At 43.1% G+C, this 22,953-nt stretch overlaps 1 protein-coding gene across 1 annotated transcript; it reads left to right on the top strand.

Annotated features, from left to right (window-relative positions):
- Positions 1-4,353: 4,353 nt before the first annotated feature.
- LOC309555019 (mitochondrial inner membrane protease ATP23 homolog) lies at positions 4,354-22,456 on the top strand. The gene is made up of 6 exons (XM_082256829.1): positions 4,354-4,582; positions 8,738-8,783; positions 10,727-10,808; positions 17,575-17,712; positions 18,322-18,405; positions 22,038-22,456. The coding sequence occupies exons 1-6, from the start codon at positions 4,432-4,434 to the stop codon at positions 22,239-22,241; spliced, it is 705 nt and encodes a 234-aa protein (XP_082112955.1). The 5' UTR covers positions 4,354-4,431; the 3' UTR covers positions 22,242-22,456.
- Positions 22,457-22,953: the final 497 nt, after the last annotated feature.

A 22,953-nucleotide genomic window follows, 5' to 3' on the forward strand; every position in this document is an offset into this window, starting at 1 on the left:
CCATGTGTTTCTTGCTGCAATGACCGTTTATAGGTTGGGGGTGGTTGCCATTTGTTTGTAGCGTTGGTCTTTCCTATACCTCCAAAAAGCCTATCAGATGGGACAAGAATCTCTGATGCTTACCCAGATCTACCTGCATTTAGTTGTGCTGGTGCAAAGAAGCCAGGAGCAAAGCAAACAGAATGCTGATAAACGGTGTGTCCCAGAGCAGGAACATGGTCCGATATAGGCCATGGTCAGCCAGTAAGGTACAGGAACAGCAGGTAAGAACATGGTCAGGAGGACAGGCCAAGGTCAGCAATAGACTGCCAACAACGTACAGGATCATAGTCAGGAGAACAGGTCAGGGTCAGCAGCTGTAGTGCTCCAAGGTACAGGAATGACATACTGGATCATAGACAGGAGAACAGGTCAGAGTCAGCAGCTGTAGAGCTCCAAGGTACAGGAATGACATAAAGGAAAATAGTCAGGAGAACAGGTCAGGGTCAGCAGCTGTAGTGCTCCAAGGTACAGGAATAACATACTGGATCATAGACAGGAGAACAGGTCAGGGTCAGCAGCTGTAGTGCTCCAAGGTACAGGAATGACATACAGGATCATAGTCAGGAGAACAGGTCAGGTTCAGCAGCTGTAGAGCTCCAAGGTACAGGATCATAGTCAGGAGAACAGGTCAGGGTCACCAGCTGTAGCGCTCCAAGGTACAGGAATGACATACAGGATCATAGTCAGAACAGGTCAGGGTCACCAGCTGTAGCGCTCCAAGGTACAGGAATGACATACAGGGTCATAGTCAGAACAGGTCAGAGTCAGCAGCTGTAGAGCTCCAAGGTATAGGAATGACATACAGGAAAATAGTCCGGAGAACAGGTCAGGGTCAGCAGCTGTAGTGCTCCAAGGTACAGGAATAACATATTGGATCATAGACAGGAGAACAGGTCAGGGTCAGCAGCTGTAGTGCTCCAAGGTACAGGAATGACATACAGGATCATAGTCAGGAGAACAGGTCAGGTTCAGCAGCTGTAGAGCTCCAAGGTACAGGAATGACATACAGGATCATAGTCAGAACAGGTCAGGGTCACCAGCTGTAGCGCTCCAAGGTACAGGAATGACATACAGGATCATAGACAGGAGAACAGGTCAGGGTCAGCAGCTGTAGTGCTCCAAGGTACAGGAATGACATACAGGATCATAGTCAGGAGAACAGGTCAGGGTCAGCAGCTGTAGTGCTCCAAGGTACAGGAATGACATACAGGATCATAGACAGGAGAACAGGTCAGGGTCAGCAGCTGTAGAGCTCCAAGGTATAGGAATGACATACAGGAAAATAGTCAGGAGAACAGGTCAGGGTCAGCAGCTGTAGTGCTCCAAGGTACAGGAATAACATACTGGATCATAGACAGGAGAACAGGTCAGGGTCAGCAGCTGTAGTGCTCCAAGGTACTGGAATGACATACAGGATCATAGTCAGGAGAACAGGTCAGGGTCACCAGCTGTAGCGCTCCAAGGTACAGGAATGACATACAGGATCATAGTCAGGAGAACAGGTCAGGGTCACCAGCTGTAGCGCTCCAAGGTACAGGAATGACATACAGGGTCATAGTCAGAACAGGTCAGGTTCAGCAGCTGTAGAGCTCCAAGGTACAGGATCATAGTCAGGAGAACAGGTCAGGGTCACCAGCTGTAGCGCTCCAAGGTACAGGAATGACATACAGGATCATTGTCAGAACAGGTCAGGGTCACCAGCTGTAGCGCTCCAAGGTACAGGAATGACATACAGGGTCATAGTCAGAACAGGTCAGGGTCAGCAGCTGTAGAGCTCCAAGGTACAGGAATGACATACGGGATCATAGTCAGGAGAACAGGTCAGGGTCAGCAGCTGTAGAGCTCCAAGGCACAGGAACAGAAGGCAGGTCAAGAGAATGGACCAAGGTTGATGGCAGCTTGATAGATTTAATAATAGTCAGAAGTACAGAATCCAGAGAACGGGGACAACTGGAGATTAGGAAACAAGTTACTGCTGAAGACCAGTTGGCACGGAATCGAGACAGGACTCGTGGTATTTGACACCAGCGCTAGCCATTTTCACACCACGGAGTGTACTTTTAATGCCTGGTACACACAATGAGATTATCAGCTGAACGATCGCGTTTTTTTTTTCCCTTAGTTTTCCATGCTATTGTCATATTGAAAATGAAGAGTTTACTAAAGTTATTAAAATTCTTATACAACAGAGTAAAAATGCGGAAGTCATATAATGTGTTGTAGTGTATATGTATTTTCGAATGACAACTGTACTGATTAAATGAAAATCGTACAATCTTGTATCGTATGAGAAACCTTTTCGTGCTTGTCCAATCGGACGAACGGTTGTGATCGGCTCTCGAAACCTGTGTGCTAATGAACAGATTATCATACAATCACTTAGAAAGCGGTAATTTCATCCGATTCTCTGCTTGTGTGTACGGCCCGTTTGAATCAGCTTTATAAGAGCTTAGGGCACATACATAACGGTAACCCTATGTGCAGGGGAACATGCACATTGGAGTACACTATACTTCTCTGTCTCTGCAGGACTACAAAACCCAGCACACTATACTTTCCTTGCTCTGTAGGACTACAAAATCCAGCACACTAAAGCTGCTTATTTCCTGTCCCTGTGGGACTAAAAGTCCCAGCACCCTATACTTCCCTGTCTCTGTGGACTACAAGTCCCAGCACCCTATACTTCCCTGTCTCTGTAGGACTACAAGTCCCAGCACCCTATACTTCCCTGTCTCTGTAGGACTACAAGTCCCAGCACTCTATACTTCCCTGTCTCTGTAGGACTACACGTCCCAGCACTCTATACTTCCCTGTCTCTGTAGGACTACAAGTCCCAGCACACTATACTTTCCTGTCTCTGTAGGACTACAAGTCCCAGCACACTATACTTTCCTGTCCCTGTAGGACTACAAGTTCCAGCACTCTATACTTCCCTGTCTCTGTAGGACTACAAGTCCCAGCACCCAATACTTCCCTGTCTCTGTTGGACTACAAGTCCCAGCACACTATACTTTCCTGTCTCTGTAGGACTACAAGTCCCAGCACACTATACTTTCCTGTCTCTGTAGGACTACAAGTCCCAGCACACTATACTTCCCTGTCTCTGTGGGACTACAAGTCCCAGCAAACTATACTTCTCTGTCTCTGTAAGACTACAAGTCCCAGCACACTATACTTCCCTGTCTCTGTGGGACTACAAGTTCCAGCACTCTATACTTCCCTGTCTCTGTAGGACTACAAGTCCCAGCACACTATACTTCCCTGTCTCTGTAAGACTACAAGTCCCAGCACACTATACTTCCCTGTCTCTGTGGGACTACAAGTTCCAGCACTCTATACTTCCCTGTCTCTGTAGGACTACAAGTCCCAGCACACTATACTTCCCTGTCTCTGTAAGACTACAAGTCCCAGCACACTATACTTCCCTGTCTCTGTGGGACTACAAGTCCCAGCACACTATACTTCCCTGTCTCTGTAAGGCTACAAGTTCCAGCACCCTATACTTTCCTGTCTCTGTGGGACTACAAGTCCCAGCACACTATACTTCCCTGTCTCTGTAAGACTACAAGTCCCAGCACACTATACTTCCCTGTCTCTGTGGGACTACAAGTCCCAGCACACTATACTTCCCTGTCTCTGTAAGACTACAAGTTCCAGCACTCTATACTTTCCTGTCTCTGTGGGACTACAAGTCCCAGCACTCTATACTTCCCTGTCTCTGTGGGACTACAAGTCCCAGCACACTATACTTCCCTGTCTCTGTAGGACTACAAGTCCCAGCACACTATACTTCCCTGTCTCTGTAGGACTACAAGTCCCAGCACACTATACTTCCCTGTCTCTGTAGGACTACAAGTCCCAGCACACTATACTTCCCTGTCTCTGTAGGACTACAAGTCCCAGCACACTATACTTCCCTGTCTCTGTAGGACTACAAGTCCCAGCACACTATACTTTCCTGTCTCTGTAGGACTACCAAGTCCCAGCACACTATACTTTCCTGTCTTTGTGGGACTACAAGTCCCAGCACACTATACTTTCCTGTCTCTGTAGGACTACAAGTCCCAGCACATAGCTTCTCTTCCCCCCAGCCTACAGGCTTCTAGTTGAGGACTGCACTGCAGTACCAGTGAAGAGGGCGCGCGAGAGCGAGCACGCTTGTGTCCAATCGTCATGTCTTTACAGTAACTCCACCTATTCCCATCACATGATTAGCAGCCCCTCCCTTTCAGCTCTGCTGCATTCATGTATAGAATTCAGTGCCCTACATAAAAATGGCGGCGGCGGAGCTCCTGGCGGATGATGTCATCTCTGTGTGTCTGAAGGTCAGGTCTGTGTGTAGTGACGTGCACACATGGCAGTGTGTTGCACAGGGTGACACTGGTAATCATGGCAGAAGAGAAGCCGACTGATGAAGAGCATGGCTACAATCTGTTCCCACAGAGGGACAAGAGGAATCCGAAAAAGGAGTCCATGATGTCCAAGCTGTACTTGTTAAAGTATACCTGTAAGAACAGGCTGAAGGTGGCTATGCAGCAAAGTAGGTGTGCCATGTCCTGGTATTGTGTTGTATGTTTATATTCACATGCAGGATTGTATCTGGCCCCATTCACAGGGTGTGGGGACCCAGGAGCTGTGTGCAGGCAGCCCATGGAAATGAATGGAGAGGGAGTCTCTGTACCAGGGATCCTCAAACTACGGCCCTCCAGCTGTTGTGGAACTACACATCCCATGAGACATTGTAAAATTCCAACATTCACAGACATGACTAGGCATGATGGGAATTGTAGTTCCTGAACAACTGTAGAGCCATCGCTTGAAGACCCCTGCACTGTACAGACACAGCTCCTAATTTATCATGTGTTCTGCCAAAATCTCCGACCATGTCATCCCAGTGACTCTACAGCAGGAATAATTAGACATTTCCACCACTTGGTGTTCTCACAGGGGGTTTAATTCCTGCTGTGGCATGTGTACACCTTTGTCTGCAGCCTCAGCAGCTAAAGAGGGTAGTGATTGGGGTTGCTAAACTCAACTGCAGGGTTTCACCCCCCAACCCCCAACTTTACGTGTGAATGAGCCCCAAGGGTGCCGCTGCAGAATGCAACTAAGGGCTCATTCACAATGGCTCCTCTGAAAAGCGATCCAAGTGTGTTTGACAGTTGGTGAGGAGGCAATTTGTTGCATCCTCACCACCTGATTTAAACCTATGATTGCTGTGAAATGCATGCGATTGCTACACGGTAGTATGACAATTAGAGGTTTAACCACTTGCCGACCGCCGCAAGTACATATACTGCGGCAGTCAGCCCCCCCTGGGCAAAGTGACGTATAGGTACGTCACTCGCCCGCGAGCCAATAGGGGGCGAGTGCGCACCCCTGCTCGTTCTCTGCCATCCCAGCGCGAGTGAGCGGCGGCTCCGATGTCCGCCGGTCACTCGTGATCTCCCGCTGGAGAGGGAGAAAGGCAGACGGCTGATGTAAACAAAGCCGCCTGTCATTCTCCCTGGTGTAACTGCAGAGATCATAGAATCCTATAGCAGGATCATATGTCTCTGTGGTTACATCAAAAGCTACGCCCCTTTACAGTTAAAAGCACGCCCCTAGGGACACACTTAACCCCTGGATGTCTAATAAAGTTAACCCCTTCCCTGCCAGTGTAATTTTTACAGTAACAGTGCATATGTATAGCACTGATTACTGTAGTAATGTCACTGGTACTCCCAAAAATGTCAGTCAAGGGTCCGATCTGTCTGCCGCAATGTCGCAGTCCCGCAAAAAAAATCGCAGATCACCGCCATTACTCGTTTAAAAAAAAAAAAAAAACAATAAAAATTAACTAAATCTTTCCTGTAGTTAGTAAATGCAATAACTTTTGCGCAAACCAATCAAAATACGCTTATTGCTATTTTTTTTTTTTTTTTTTTTACCAAAAATATGTAGCAGAAAACAAATTGACCTAAAATGTAAAATTTTGATTTTTACATTTTTTTTGGGGGGGAATTTCATACAAAAATAATTTTTTCAAAATTGTCGCTATTTTTTTTGTTTATAGTGCAAAAAATAAAAATCGCACAGGTGATCAAAGAGAAAGCTCTATTTTTGGGAAAAAAGGACATCAATTTAATTTTGGTACAGTGTCGCACGACCGCGCAATTGTCTTTTAAATTCACGCAGTGCCGAATCACAAAATAGGCCCTGGTCTTTGAGCAGACAAATCCTCCGGGACTTAAGTGGTTAAATCCAGTGTGAGAAGGCAACACTGTGCCCAGTGATCTTCTCCCATGTTGTGCAGTTAGATCTCCATCACTTTAAGGTTGCCTACCCCTGCTCTATAGTGTGCCCATGTCTTAATCCAGAGCACTAAGTGTGATTTTTTTTTTTTTTTTTTGTCTGCTGCCTCTTCCCTCTATCTGCACGAGCCACTTCTTACCGGTAATGCCAACAGTACAGAATCCCCATGGAAAAGGAGCGCCAGCACACAGCCTGTGATTGACAGCCTCAGCTGTGCTGCATAGAAGAGGAGGGGGTCCATTCCCTCCACTCAGGTCTCAGATGATTACGCTCAGCTCTCCTTTCTCTGTTCTGCAGTGTGTGACGTCCGATTCCCCACCCCCTGTCTTCTAATCAGAAATCCCGTCCAAAGCCTAGCACACATGACAAGAAAACCATGCGAAAAATACAGTTTTTGGAGCATACGTTAATCTGATCATTAGTACCCAGCTTTCGGGAGCCGATCATGACAGTCCATCTGAAATTATCCAAAGGGCCGAACGTGAAAGTCTTTCCTGTACAATTTTAATGTAATCAGTACAGATTTCGAAAAAAAAAAATTAAAAAAGAGAAAGACCATGCATGCTCAGAAACGAAAGAATACATTACAATACAATACAACAAACTACATCACTTCTGGAGTTGAATTCTGCCGTACGAGTATTTTTCATAACTTTAGCAACCTCTGTTTTTGATATTAGACTAGCATGCAAAAAAAAATAAGAAGATCAAAGGTCTGATATTCTCATTATTGTGTGTACGAGGCTTCAATGGTACATTTTAAATTGATGTTCAAGAGAAATGGCTGCAGATAAACAGATAAAACCTATGTAGGAGGATTTGTTTTATCTCTGTGTACCACATAAGGATAGTCACTTCACTGGGTATACCTAAGAGTTTACAAACACTTTAAAGTGGAGTTCCACCCTAAATTTCTACTTTCCTCCATCTTCTCGCTCAGGGTCACCTGAAAAACAAATGGATAATCACATTTTTTTTTTTTTACTTACCTCGTATAGAAGAAAATATACTTGCCTCACTTCCTTCTTCCTCCCCTCGGCGGCCACGGCCGTCGTCACTTCCTGGCTTTGCAATGATTCCTGGGAGCTGAACGTCATCGCTCCCAGGAATCAATGCGCCTGCACCGGCCCCTACGTCAGTTCCGGTGCAGGCGCCGTCATTCCCTTCTAAACAGCTTCTGGGCATGCCCAGAAGCTGTGGAGGGATGACGCGCGCGCACCGGAAGTGATGGCGGGGCCGGTGCAGTGCATCGTGGGACCGAAGAAGAAGGAAGAGGACGCAGAAGAGGATCGCGCTGGCTTCAGCTGCCCACACCTGAGATGGCAGCGCTGGACAATACATTTTCAAGGTAAGTATTTCTCCTAAAAGGTAAGTGCAACTCGGGACAGATCAGAGGCTAGCCATTGTGGAATGTATTAGCCCTGACTGTCCCGGGGGTATTTTTATTAAAAAATGTATAACCAGGGTGGAACTCCGCTTTAATTTGCTTTTACAGTCTCTGTGTCTAAAGGCCCGGACACACTTGACGAAAATCGGACAAAATATCCTCCATTTTTCTCTCTCTTGCTCAGCGGTCATAACCGTTTTTAGTTGACAGTGCATAATGTTCACGGAATTTCTCGTCCGATTTTTTTTTTTTTTCTTTTTGGGATGTTTGTACCTAGACTTCCGGGTCGTCAGCAACTTCAGATCATGCGCGGTCTTTCCTATCCAAGCGGATGTACTGCATACACATTAAACGAAAATTGGTCGTCTGGGGACGGACGATAAAAATTTTGGTGTTTGTCCCTCCGTTTTTATTTTTTTTAGTTGAAAATGTTGGCGTCGGGCTACTGAAAGTTGTGTACACACTAGCCGAAAATCGTACGATTTTACCTCGAACGAGAATTTTCGGCAGATTTTCTACTAGTGTGTACCCCACTTAAGTACTGATTTTATAATCCTATTATGCCTACTCCTGATCAAAGGGGAACTCCGACTTTCCTTTGAGTGTGACTGTGGCAATAGTAACATTGTGGCTAGCGGGAAGAACCTGAGCATCCAGCAAAGTGTGCAAGACAGCAAAGATTTGACCAGGCTGTAATATACGATTCACCCCTTTTTTTATGGATAGTGTAGGACCCACTGATAATGGGGTACTTTGACGTAGTGGTGGGCTTGAGCACGATATGGCCATATGGTGGGACCAAATCCCCATTTTTATTTATGGATTGTCTCCATATTTGATAGTCATTTCTTTTGCATGTGTGCGCTATTCTTTTTTAATATACATGTCACTTGGTTCATAGCTGCACCGGCTTTAGATATACATGTTCAGGGTTTGCTCCCCCAATTTTTTGCTTGTTTATTATATAATATACGCATACCCATGATTAATTTTTTTTTTTTTTTTTTTTTTTAGATCCACAGGTCAAAATACTTTTGGATGCCATGAAACAATCTGGTTGGTAAGTTTTTTTTTTTCTGATTTAAAAAATAAGTAAGCTGGTGTATGTATATAATGTGTGTGTGTGCGTGTGCGTGTGTGTGTATATATATATATATATATATATATATATATATATATATATATATATATATATATATATATATAATTATACAATTTTTTTTTTTTTTACCAATTTGAAAACAGTAGACTGTTTGTAGTCTCTAATGACATGAAGTGCCCAAAATGTTGACTAGTAAGCAATAAACATATACCGTATATACTCGAGTATAAGCCGACTTTTTCAGCATGTTTTTTCATGCTGAAAAAGCCTCCTTCCGCTTAAACTCTAGTCACGGTCTCACTTACCTGTTCTCTAGTCAGTGCGCATGTGCCGCCGCCGCTCGGGAAAGCCCGTACACGTTCGACTATTCCCGAGCAGACAGCGCATGCGCGGTAATGTGTTGGAGCCGGGTGGAGCCATTTTTAAATTTTAAGGCGCCGGGCAGAGCCATTTTTAAATGTAAGGCGCCTCACCGAAAGGTAATTGAGACTCCTCCGCAGTCCCTGCATCGCCTGTACCATCTCCTGTGCCATGCCTGTACCATCTCCTGTGCCATGCCTGAACCATCTCCTGTACCATGCCCACAGCCCTGCATCTCCTGTACCATGCCCGCAGCCCTGCATCTCCTGTACCATGTCCGCAGCCCCTGCACCAAGCCTGCAGCCCCTGTTTTGGGTCTCGTGGTGGTCCAGTAGCTGCTGCATTTCCCACCCTAGGTTTATACTTAAGTCATTAAGTTTTTTGTGGTAAAATTAGGTGCCTCGGCTTATATTCGGGTCGGCTTATATTCAAGTATATACGGTAGTTTATTTAGGCTGTGGGTCAATCAAGAGAGCAGTTTATTATTCCTAGCAAAGGGTGTTTTTTTTTTTTTTTTTTTTACCTAAAATAATAATGTGATTTGGTGATGCTGACATGTGCCTTAGTGATGGGTCTTGGGCACTAGTCATACATGCATCAAATTCTCACATTCTGAATGAGAGTAATCCACTAGCAAAGCATGGGTGGAGGAATGTCTGCTGCCAGCTATTGAATTTAAGAAGCTGCGATGCCCCTCAGTGCTTGTATACTCAAACAGCGACTGCATTTCATATGATGCAGTTGCTGTTTGGCTGTCAATTTTCATCCTAGCTCCTTTAACTTTTTTTTTTTTTCTTATTAGTTGAAGTTTGTGGGGCTAGGCCGTACCATCAGACCCACCCTTGGCTCGCATTTCGGGCAATTCAGCAGAAACTGGGCAACTAGCAAGCGGAGTATGGCCAGCTTTACTTTTCCAGACTGCACTGCTATAGATCAGCAACCCAAAAATGCAGCTCTTTCCACAGCAAAATAGTGTTTGCTATTCAATCACTTTAACTACAGGTGGAACACGTGTCTGTAATGTAGTTCCACTGTAGCCATATATCGAAAAAACATAGAAACAGCCTCTCTGCCTTTTTACTTTGTCAGCAGGTGTTCTCTTTTCTCCACTTTTCCATAAAGTTGAACTTTATGGCAAATATTATCGTCACGCAGTTCATTGTAAAAATTTGTCAATGCCGAGCTGACGGAACTCCTGAGCATGCACATGAGTGACGTCCTCTTGGCTTGGCCAATGAAAGCAGCCGGCGATCAATACCCAGAAGCCAGCTGCCCGAAGATGTAAGCGGCTGGTGGGGAGCTCTGGCCTGCTGCACCGCTGTTCAGAAGGTGAGTATAGTTCCACTTTAAGCTCTTCCACCTAAATGTCACCATTTGATCATATAGTTTGCTATATAACACACTCCTTGTCACTGATTTTGTCACTTTTTTCAAAAATCCTGCAAATGTGTAGTTGGCAGTTTCCCCCACATTGTCCATTTTGCAGGCTATTCAGATGTTGACTGTGGTAGTTATGATTAACCTGTGTGTATTTTTTTCAGTACAGCCTACATGGATAGACACTTTGCCTGTGAAGACTGTGATAAAAATGTAGCAGGGGGCTTTGATTCCGCTACCTCTGAGGTAATTTGTGTTATCAGCACTGACATTAAATCAAACAGTAGCTTGTAAAGGCAGAAGGTTTTGTATCTTAATGCACTCTATGCATCCTGGGCGGATGGCGAATGTATCCCCATCTGTCTGTTTTCATCGGATCTTGTCGTATCGGATGGCAGGCAGGTGTCAGCGGACACATCTGCCAACATCCGCCTCCCCATAGAGGACAATGTTTTTCCTCATGGAGGAATGCAGGTAACCTCAATGACACACAGAAAACAATAGTTTTCTATGTATGCAATATTACGCAAATAAGTTGCATAATATTGCACAGCTACAATTTAGTGAAGCACTGCGTTTTGGTGTTAATGGGACACCGAAATTAGAAAGCTATTGTTTTCTGTGTGTCATTTTCACACCAAAATGCAGTGCTTCACTGCATTACAGAGCTGTGCAATGTTATGCAACATGTTTGAAGGTGCCCTTAAAGTGATACTAAACACACACTGTTTAATTTCCATTGTCCCTTCTATTTCTGTATGTGGATGATGGCACTGTATTTATTAAAACAAAAAAAAAAACGAAATCCCCTTTTCTTAATAAAAATATACAGCTGTCACATGAACCAGCTCTTTCCCAGCCTGTCTGCAGGGTGTAACATGAGAATTACCTACCTCGTGAGAATTACCTACCCTCGTCACTTACGGCCAGGAACAGCTGAGCAGCGCAGCAGTGCGCATGCTCACAGCCCCGGATACCTAATGGGACAACAGAGGAACTGACTAGTGCGCATGCGCACTAGTATGGAAATATGTTGGTGTACCGTGAATAAAATCTACCCACGCCGCGGTTACATAAAACAGCTGGGCTGCATTACGAGTCATCTCCGCTCCTGTCCCGGTCACTTCCCTGCTCTCGGCAAGTAAATATAAAAGCGGCTGGCGGCTCCGTGATTTATGTTTTCATACAGCCGCCGCCGCTTTTATATTTACTAGCCGAGAGCAGGGAAGTGACCGGGACAGGAGCGGAGATCACTCGTATTGCAGCACAGTTATTTTAATGTAAACGCCGCATTACATACAGTGGCGTGAACCGGAAGTGACGAGGGGTAGGTTTTTCTCACGGGTAGGTAATTCTCACGGAACACAGGGAAACAAGCAAGAGGAGCTTCTAGTCATCTGCTGCTGGTCACATGTCCAAAAAAAAAAAAAAACAGCCATAAAATGTATTGTCATACAAATTATGAGCCACAGCTGCAAAATCCCTACCTGAATTAGGGACATGAACAACCCAGGTTTTTTTCAGAATACAGAAAACAATTCTCCTTTTTTTTTTTTTTTCATTGCAGAAGAGGCGCATAGGGGTTGATTTAATAAAACAGTAGAGTGCAAAATGTTGTGCAGCTCTGCATAGAAACCAGTCAACTTCCTGAAGTTAGACGCTGATTGGCTACCATGCACAGCTGCACCAGATTTTTCTCTCTGCAATTATAGTAATATCAACCCCTTAATGTCTCTTCTGCAATAAAATTCACTTACCTGCCTGCGCGCAGTGATCCCCCACATGTAAATGAAGCTGCAAATGTGCAGCTTAGCTTACACCAACCGGCCTGATCCCTGTGTCAGAATGATGACCGGGTATTTGTGCTCCGTATCTTGCAAGATCGGGGACTCAAATACTCTTCAATGAAAAGTAAAATATAAAAGTGGAAAAAATAAAATAAAGTGAAACTATTGTCAAAATGTAAAATTAGGTTTCACATTGAATTTCATTTCTTTTTCTTCAAAGGCCCCTTTCACACTAGCTTTCCGATCTGATCCGCTTGTCAGGGTTTCAAGCTGATCGGCTGCTCCATGCAGTCCTATGGAGCGGTGGATGTCAGCAGAGACATCTCCGCTGACACCCGCTGCTATCCGATCCGATCCTGTCCATGAAATCCGGACGGATGGAAACCCTATTTTTCATCCGTCTGGAGGATTGGATCGGATAGGATCGGATGAGAACGGACAGGCGGTCCGTTCTCATCCGATCTCCCCATAGAGAGCAGCTGGAATCTGACAGCTCCATCTCTGCACACAGAGCAAGGACAGAGCTGTCATCCGCCTGCTCAGTGGGGATCAGTGGATAGATCCCCCGCTGAGCAGAACGGACTCCATCGGGCGCACCCCTCGTGTGAAAGGAGCCAAATAATCTGAACAAACTTAAGTTTGTAAACCTACTTTTTAAAGATCCCCACACATTTACTACTAGGAATTCTTTGACACATTTTCACTATGCCCTGTGAATAGGCACTGCTATGTCACACCTTTCACAGAGCCTGCCTTCTGAGCTACAGAGGTGCTGAGAGGAGGAGTTTCAGGAGACGTAGTCAGTACATACTGTATGTGAACCTGGCCTTACTTAAGAATGGTTCCTCTCATACAGTTCTTTTTATTTCTATTTTATCCTGCATCTGGGATGGGAATATACTGGGGGTTTAGTGTGGGGATATAGTCACGCTATACTCCAGGGAATATAAGGGACATGATCTCCTAAGTATTAGGGTTTCTTTTAGGGGGTTAAAGGTCCTCAAAAATAGACATCATAGGGAGCATGATGATTTTTGAGGATGGCCCTGTATTTACACATTGTACTGCATGTGCATGTATGTGTGTGTATGTATGTATGTATGTATGTGTGTATATATATATTAGGGATGCACCGAATATTCGGCGGCCGAACATTATTCGGCCGAAAATAGAGAAAATAGCACTTTCGGCGTTCGGCCGAATAAGTCAAAAGGCCGAATAATTTTGAGCCGAACAATGTCAGCTTCCGCCCTGACCGCTCACCTTCCTCATTGCGGCTCTCGGCTCCCTTCTCACACGCCGCCGGTGTCCTGTCCGGCCGTGAGTGGGGGGTGTGACGTCACGCGCGCGTCCTGCCCCCTGCTCCTGACTGCGGCTCCTTCACACTAGGTCCACGCCCCGCCCCCCTGTTCGTGGCTTTTGGCTCTGGCTGCAGTTCAGGTATGTGATGTGGAGCTGAGCACATTTGGGGGAGAATACGGTAGCTGCACAAGCATTAGTGTGCAGACTGCCATATGTTGTTGCCACTTGCCATGCTCATTACATTAGAGTGCCCTATAAAGTGCCCCTTAAAAAAAAAAAGAAAAAAAATGTGCCCAACAGAGTGCTCCCTTGACATAAAATGTGGCCATCAGCGTGCCCCTTATTTTATGCTAAGGGACATGCTGATGAGCATATTTTATGTTAAGGGGCACTCTGATGAGCATATTTTATGTTAAGGGGCAGTCTGATGGGCATATTTTATTTTAAGGGGCACGCTAATGGGCATATTTTATGTTAAGAGCAACGCTGATTTAAATGTTTTGTTTTGCCCATCAGAGTGCCCCCTAACATAAAATGTGACCATCAGCGTGCCCCCTAACATAAAATGTGCCCATCAGCGTGCCCCCTAAAAATTGGCAAAATAAATGGAAAAAATGCGAAACACCGCGTTTGGTATTCGGCCTTCGGCCAAGCATTTCATTATTATTCGGCTTCGGCCAAGAATTTAATTTCGGTGCATCCCTAATATATATATATATATATATATATATATATATATATATATATATATATATATATATATATATATATATATATATATATATATTAGTGTGTGTGTGTGTATATAATATTACAGTACTGTGCAAAAGTTTTAGGCAGGTGTGAAAGATTTTAAAATAAGAATGCTTTCAGAAATAAAAGTGTTAATACCGTATTTTCCGGCGTATAAGACGACCCCCTAATTTTCAAGTTAAAACATAGGGTTTGGGGCTATACTCGCCGTATAAGTCTACCCCCCTTCCGAAGCAAGGCAACACCATTGAAAAACATCAGATTTCTCATAGATCTCCAAGGTACCCCAAGTACTGTAATACATGTAATCTCTTATAATATCTCCAAGGTACCCTTAGTATTACCAGTAGATGTAATCTCAAGACGCTGGCTGTGCGGGAATCCTATACCTGTATACCGTATGTACCGTAGCTTCGGCTACATACAGTATACCGCGCTGAGCCAATCACAGTGAGCAATGGATTCTATTATTGAATGCAAAGCCTGCTCAGATTGGCAGAGTCAGAGAAGGGGGCTGATGTTACTCCGCCAATCCGAGCAGGCTTTGCATTCAATAATAGAATACATCGCTCTCCCTGATTGGCTCAGCGCTGTACACTGTATGTAGCCGAAGCTACGGTACATATGGTATACCGGTACAGGATTCCCACACAGCCAGCGTCTTGAGAGATTACATCTACCTGTAATACTTACTTATACTTGGGTTACCTTGGAGATATTATACTCTGCGTATAAGACGACCCCCCATTTTTGGGGGATTTTTTTGAGGTTCAAAAGTAGTCTTATACGCCAGAAAATACAGTAGTTTATTTTTATCTGTTAACAAAATAGAAAGTAAATGAACAGAAGAGAAATCCAAATCAAATCAATATTTGGTGTGACCATCCTTTGCCTTCAAAACAGCATTAGTTCTTCTAGGCACACTTGTACCACCATTTTTTTTATAAGGAACCATCAGGTAGGTTGTTCCAATCATCTTGAAGAACTAACCACAGATCTTCTGTGGAAATTCGGCTGCCTCAAATTCTTCTGTCTCTTCATCTAATCCCAGAAAAGCTCCATGATGTTGGGATCAGGGCTCTGTTGTTGGCAGACCATCACTTCCAGGACTCATTGTTCTTCTTTATGCTGAAGATAGTTCTAAATGACATTGGCTGTATGTTTGGGGTCATTCTGCCCCAGAATAACTTTGGGACCAGTCCGATCCCTCCCTGATGGTATGTCATTCAAGCCCCGTACACACGCAACAATTATCTGCCGACCGATCGTCCGTCTTTTGTCCAGAGTTGTGTTTTGTTGGTTGGAATGTGCCTAGACTGCACACGAATTTTCTTGCCCAACAAACTTCTACTTCAGAAGTGATGTCATGTGTTGGTTTGCTTTCTTTGTGTTCTTCTCTGAGCATGCCCAGTCTTGCTCGTTAGATTTTTCCCTGTCGAAATCTGTACTGACTGCACGAAAATCGGCCGTGTTTTGACGGCGGACAAAAATTTTATAGCCTGCACACCAGATTTTTTTCGGCCGAAAAGTCGGAGTCGGTTGTCGGAAGCATCATACTAACAAGCCGAAAATCGGCCGATCGGACGTCGGACGAAAATTCCCTGCCGATTTTCGATGCGTGTGTACGAGGCTTCAGGATAATTATCAGCATACATGCGCAAAAGATCTGTGGTTAGTTCTTTAAGATGTTTGCAACTACCTACCTGCTGAGTTCCTTCAAAAACTGCGCGTAAGTGTACCTAGAAGAATTGATGCTGTTTTGAAGCCAAAGGGAGCTATTGATTTAATTTAATTTAGATTTTTCTTCTGTTTACTTGCCTTGCATCTTAGAAATTGATACAAATAATTAAATATTTTTGAAAGCATTTCCTCACACCTGCCTAAAACATTTGCACAGTAGTGTAATGTATATAAAACCTGTTCTACATTTTACTACCACACAGTAATCCCTCTACTTCATCACATTGTGGCTGTTTTTCTCTTCTCTCCCTACTATCACCACCTCTGGGGTGGGAAAGCAGTGAGAGCACCTTTATTAAACTGTTTGTTTATTTTGGAATCACTGTCGCCTGACAAGTCGCCGTGGGTCGCCTGCCATAGATTAGCACAGGACCCGTTCTAATAGGAGCGACACAAGTCGCTCCGACTTAGAAAAAGGGTCCAGAGCTTCTTTGGGGCGACCGGGAGCGACCTGCATTGACTTCAATGATATGAAGTCCGTGCATGCCGCTCCAAGGTCGCGGTGCGAGCTGCGCACCGCGACTTCACAGGTCGCCCCCGCAAGTCGGATCGCCCCAGTGTGAACCAGGTCTTACTCTGCTGTGATAGGAAACGAAGAACAACATCTTTACTTCTTATTGCTGCTTCATAAACTGGTGCTCAGTGGAGATAAACCAGAGTAGTCACTATCGTGGCTTATCTCAGTTTCATGTATCGACCTAGCGTCATGACCTAAAGTATATAATCATAGAAAATACTGTGTAGCGTAACTCAGGTTTTCTTATATATATTTTAAATATACTTGACCTTTTCTGTATTTTTTTGTTTTGTACAGTTGTAAATCATATTTTCTGCTTCCTGGAAAACAAATTATTACTAATTTCAGCAAAAATTTCAGTATTTTTCTATCCAATATAACTCCTTGGAGCCTTGGTAGAGATGTTTTTCTGAGGCCATTGAGAGAAAGTGTCACTAAGGGCAAAACTTTTTATTAATTATTTTTTTTTGTATTGGATAGAGTGGAGAGGGACTAGAACACCAGTCGTGTTTTCTTGTTGTCCGTGCCCCCCACCCCATTAGGAAGATTTACCTTTTCTATTTGTCCTATTTACAGTTATCATTAAAATTAAAAGAAAATCCCACATTTTTGGTTGACATTAGAACAGGAGTAGAAGGGAAATCTTCCAAAGGTGACCCTGGTGATACGCAGGGATTTCCTCACTTTGGAGGGATTTCCCTTCACTTCCTGTTTTGGCAATGGGAAAGGAAGTGAAGGGAAATCCTCCCCATTGAGACACAGAGGGCAAAAACTGACCGGGTTTATAACCTTTTCTTACTCTACCCAAAAATGGATTGCCCTTTAGTTGCACTTGAAGTAGATGAGTTATCAATGAGGGAAACAGATATGTAATGTCATTTTTTTCTAACCTTTTTTTTTATCTCTCTTACAGGTTGTATTATGTCAAAATACCATTAGCAGTCAATCGCATATGAACAATGTGGTGACACATGAGCTGATTCATGCTTATGATCACTGTCGTGCACATGTGGATTTCTTAAGTAATATTCAACACTTAGCTTGTACTGAGGTAAGTTTTTAACAACTTGTATTTGATCACTTCTTCTTTCTTCTTTTTCCAAAAAGTGACCAACAATTGTGAAAAAAAAAAAAAAAATATTTTTTACTTTCTGCTCTAAAACACATGCAATGTGAAATATCAAAAATCTAATTTCTTCATCAGTTTAGGCCAATATGTGTTCTGCTACATATTTTTGGTAAAAAAAAAAATCCTAATATGCGTATATTGATTGGTTTGTGCAAAAGTTATAGTGTCTTGAAACTGTGCGATGTTTATTATTATATAATTTTTTTTTTTTTACTAGTAATGGCGGCGATCAGCGACTTATAGCAGGGCTGCGATATTGCGGCGGACTAATCGGACACCTACCTGACACTTTTTTTGGGGACCAGTGACAATATTACAGTGATCAGTGCTAAATATATGCCCTGGATTGGGGGGGGGGGGGGCCTGGGGAAGAGGTGGGAGCAGTTGGCTCCGGCTCTCAGTGGTACACTGAGAGGCTGAGCAAACTTCAGGTCAAGCATCTGAGTATATCCTGACATTATGCAAAGAACTGTGACTACAGTTGCAATTCATAATTTGATTTATTTTGATATGTTTTTTTTCTTTTTGCAGATTAGAGCTGCCAGTCTCAGTGGAGATTGTTCCCTTACTAATGAAATGTTAAGGTTAAAGTTTGGGGTAAAGGAGCATCACCAGGTAGGTATAATTGTTGCAAGATGAAAAGGTACCAGTACATGACTCTAAAGGCCCGTACACATGATATGAAAATCGGAAGGAAAATTTCATCCGACGAATGATCTGCCGATTTTCGGATTAGTATAGTACTTTCGACTGCTGAATACGAATTTTCGTACGACAAAAACTGGATGTGCAGGCTATAAAATTTTTATCGTATGTGAACACAACGTCCGTTTTTTTTTTTTTTTGTTTTAATTAGTACAGTTTTCATCCGAAAAAAATCATAAGAGCAGGACTAGGCATGCTCGGAAACGAAAGAATACATACAAAACAATTCAATACATGACACCACTTCTGAAGTTGGATTCTGTCGTGTGAGAATTTTCATATAAAAGTAACCTCTTCACTTTCCATATGAGACTAGCATGCAACAAAAAACTAAAGAAAATTCATCCGATAATCTGATCGTGTGTACGAGGCTTTAGTTACTAGGGCAGAAATGTTGGAAAGTTAACAAAAAAGCTAAAGGATTGGTCTAAGGTTTTGGAAGTAGAAGTTATCTGAACCACCACATTTTTTCACCTAGTAACTTTCCTTACTGGCATTTGAAATATTAATTCAATATGTTTACCAGGTATACGATAAAACTTTTTAGGTTTTGGATTACTTTCTGACCAGATAGAAAAGCTTGTTTTGAACACGTGTATATAGGTATTTGGGCTGATTTATTAAAGGAGATGAGAATCTTCACTTAGTAAATTATTTGAGTGTTCACTATGATTATCCAATCATGTGTAAGGCAAATTTCTCTTAGAAACTTACTGTTCGCATGATTAAAAAACTGAAGTAAATAGTTACACAATTTAATGAGTGAAGCTTCTAATTTCCTTTTTAGTAAGTCAACCTCATTCATAAAAATTACATGGTACAGATATTAGTATTTATTAACCACTTAAGCCCCGGAGGATTTGGCTGCTAAACGACCAGGGGGTATTTTGCGATTCGGCACTGCGTGAATTTAACGGACAATTGCGCGGTCGTGCGACGCTGTACTTAAACGAATTTGGCGTCCTTATTTTCCCACAAACAGAGCTTTCTTTTGGTGGTATTTGATCACCTGTGCGATTTTTTGATCACGCGCTATAAACAAAAAAAGAGCGTCAATTTTGCAAAAATAACAATATTTTTCACATTTTTTTTTATATGAAATTCACCAAAAAAAAAATGTAAAAATCAAAATTTTTTAACATTTTCGGCCAATTTGTTTTATGCTACCTATGTTTGGTAAAAAAAAATCGCAAAAAGCGTATTTTTATTGGTTTGCGCAAAAGTTATCGCGTTTACTAACAAAGGGAAAGATTTCTGTCTTTTTTTTTTTTTTTTAACGCGTAATGGCGGCGATCTGCGTTTTTTTTTTTTTTTTGCGGTACTGCGACATTGGGGCGGACAGATCGGACCCTTGACTGACATTTTTGACACTTTTGGGGTTACCAGTGACATTTCTACAGTAATCAGTGCTATACATATGCACTGTTACTGTAAAAATACACTGGTAGTGAAGGGGTTAACTTTATTTGGGAGGGAGGGGCTGTGTGTGTCCCTAGGGGCGTGCTTTCTACTGTGATTGGCTGTGGCTTGAGCTGTAAGGACACTGATCAACGGATCTACATACTAGATCCGTGTGATCAGTGTCTTTACACTGAGGAGAATGACAGGCAGCTTGTTTACACAAGCTGCCTGACTTTCTCCCTCTCCCCCGCCGATCGCAGAGTGGCCGGCGGACATCGGGTCTGCCGGTCACACGCGGGGGGGGTCCGTGACCGCGCTGCCGGTGGCACACGCTCGCTCCCCAGACCATCCCAGGCTAGTGACGTACCGCTACGTCACTCTGCCTGTGAGGGGCTGACCGCCGCAGTATATAGTCGTGCGGCGGTTAATGAGGCATAATATCAAGGACGTGATGCAGATAAATAAAGAAAAGAGTAGGGGGGGGGGTAAAAATAAATAGAAATGGTGGAAAGGTCCCAGTGGGTTTGCATCTACAAATGATCCTCAGTATAGTATTTGTAGCATAACCCTTTAGCTTGTTTGGATACTCTAAATCACAATAGAATATATCTACTGTATATGACAAAAAGGATTAGATTTTGAATTTTAGCATGCTAGATAGATCGTATTGTCTTGCTGAGTACTATTCCCCCCGATACATCCTAGTAATAAGACATTACCATCACATCTATTGGTGCCACTTCTGTTGTATTCAACAATTCTGACCACAATTGACAAAAGTTAAAGGACAGTGTCTTGTGAAACTTAATGACCTGCATTAGGCCTTAAAACAGAGCATTTTTATTCTTCTGCTTCAGTATCTATTTAATCTAATCTAACCTATTTATCTCTATGCAAAGTATATAGTCAAATCCAGACTTGAATTTTAATACCAAAAAATAGCTTATTGTAAAAGATAATGTGTCCAGAAGGGGTCCAGTGATGAAACCGCAATCAGGAACAATAGTTGGACCACACAGGTAAGCAATTCATCAGTAACTGTATGGACAAAAGAAATAGTTGAAAACTTCCAAAACAAACCTCCAAGATCTAGAATGTGCTGAAGATAGTTGACGACATGCAGTAGACCATAGCGGATGTAGAATCAATCAATCAGTCTTGGGGATGTCAGGCTCAGCGCTGTGTGTATGGAGTCCCATATGGTGGAATCAAACAGCCAAGGACCATTGCTGTGGGAGCCTTGGGTGCCGGTGATATCACTCAAAGCCAGAAGTTGTCAGAGACGGTGGCGATGGTAAGTAACAGCCTGGAGGCTTGAACCGCAAGCAGAGGCAGTGAAGAGGGTTTGCTATGACGACGCGTTTAGCGCTAATGGCGATTTTTCATGTCTCATATGGATGGATTGCATGCATGTGTGGTCCAACTATTGTTCTTAAATTCCTGGTTCATCACTGGACCCCTTCTGGACACATTACCTATTAGAATTCAAGTCTAGATTGACTTTAGACCTTGACTAGGAATCTCTTAAGGTTACAATCAACATACAAAGGCGTCCTTCCAAGCGCTAATGGTTCTTTATGAACATTGCTTTGACTGTTTCCACTTCCCCAGGTGGTCTTCCCCCTTAGCCGCTGGAATTGGGACCTATACACTAGGACATACAAGCATTTCCCATTGTCATCATACCCAGCACTGGACATTCATTGTTTATTGTTGGACACTGGAAAGAGATAAGAAATGCTAACCCATTTCTGACACTTATTTACAGACTGCATGTGACTTATTAATATTAATGCCAGCAAGTTAGCAAGTACTTTAGAAAGTTGCCAGCAATGGCAGTTTCCCATACTTCTCCAATGACAGGATCACTTTAAAGCAGATCTTCACTTTGCTCTTTGACATAGACTGCGTGGATCACCCAGACTTGCCAATGATCTCAAACAAGGCAGGGCATACACAATGAAAAATTTAGCAGGAGAGCAGCAAATCTGAGTAATAATATCCCTCTGCATTTCAGAAATAAACAAGTTAAGAATTAAAAAAGCTAATCAACACTGTCATCAGAATCTATGGAAGTTTTTTTTATTATTGGAATAGAATTTATTTTACTAAAATCCAGGTAATATTTGTTTTCAATATAGGCATGTGTTCGGGAACACGCTGTTCAATCAATTCTAGCTGGGAGAAAAGTCAGCCGAGAGACTGCAGAAAAAGCTGTGGATGAAGTGTTTGATACGTGTTTCAACGATCGGGCACCATTTGGTCGAATTCCTTATAATACAGCTAGTGCAAATTTGTCATACAGAGAGTATATGAATCGAGGGCGATATTATTCCAATATTTGACCAAAAACAAAATGATTGGAGCATAACTGAATGTTTTAATATTGTTTATACATATTTCTATTCAAAATGTAATACATTTTCCCCCTAAAACATTGTCTATAGCAATTTTTTTTCAGTTATATGATTTGTGGCACAGATCTTATCAGGGAAATTCAATGAGGCCTTAACGGTACTTTTCTGACAGTAGCTTTCCTTAGAACTATCTGTGCCTAATTCAAACAAGCTTTTGCGCCAGTTTTAACATTACTGACACGGGTGCCAAAGCCTGGTAATTATTACTACTGCCACGTTAAGAACCTGTTACTACGGCATCAACAGATCCTTAAAAAAAGACCAGCAGTTCGCAGATTAGGAAACTGGCAGTAATAAAGACTAGCTCTGAGCTGGTGCACAGGGATATGCCAATGCTCAGAGGGGGGCATGTCTGTACTGGGAAATTATCATGTATGTGACCACTCTCTGCACAGTGCCAAATCCCCTAGCCGAAAGCTATATGTGAATAAATGGGCTGGGCATACAGGTGATATCATCACCCAAACCTGGCAATGCCCATATTTGGGAAATTACTTGTGCCTCCGTGTGGGGTATACCTTATTGAGAACTGAGAGACTAGTTCCCCATCAGATCTGCCTTACTTTTGATTGACTTTGCATGGCAGTAGGTTGATTTGAAGGCTGCTAGTAGACATAATAGTGGCTATTTAACTGACCAC

Source organism: Pelophylax lessonae, assembly GCF_965119305.1.
Source record: "Pelophylax lessonae genome assembly, chromosome: 4".
Taxonomy (NCBI): domain Eukaryota; kingdom Metazoa; phylum Chordata; class Amphibia; order Anura; family Ranidae; genus Pelophylax; species Pelophylax lessonae.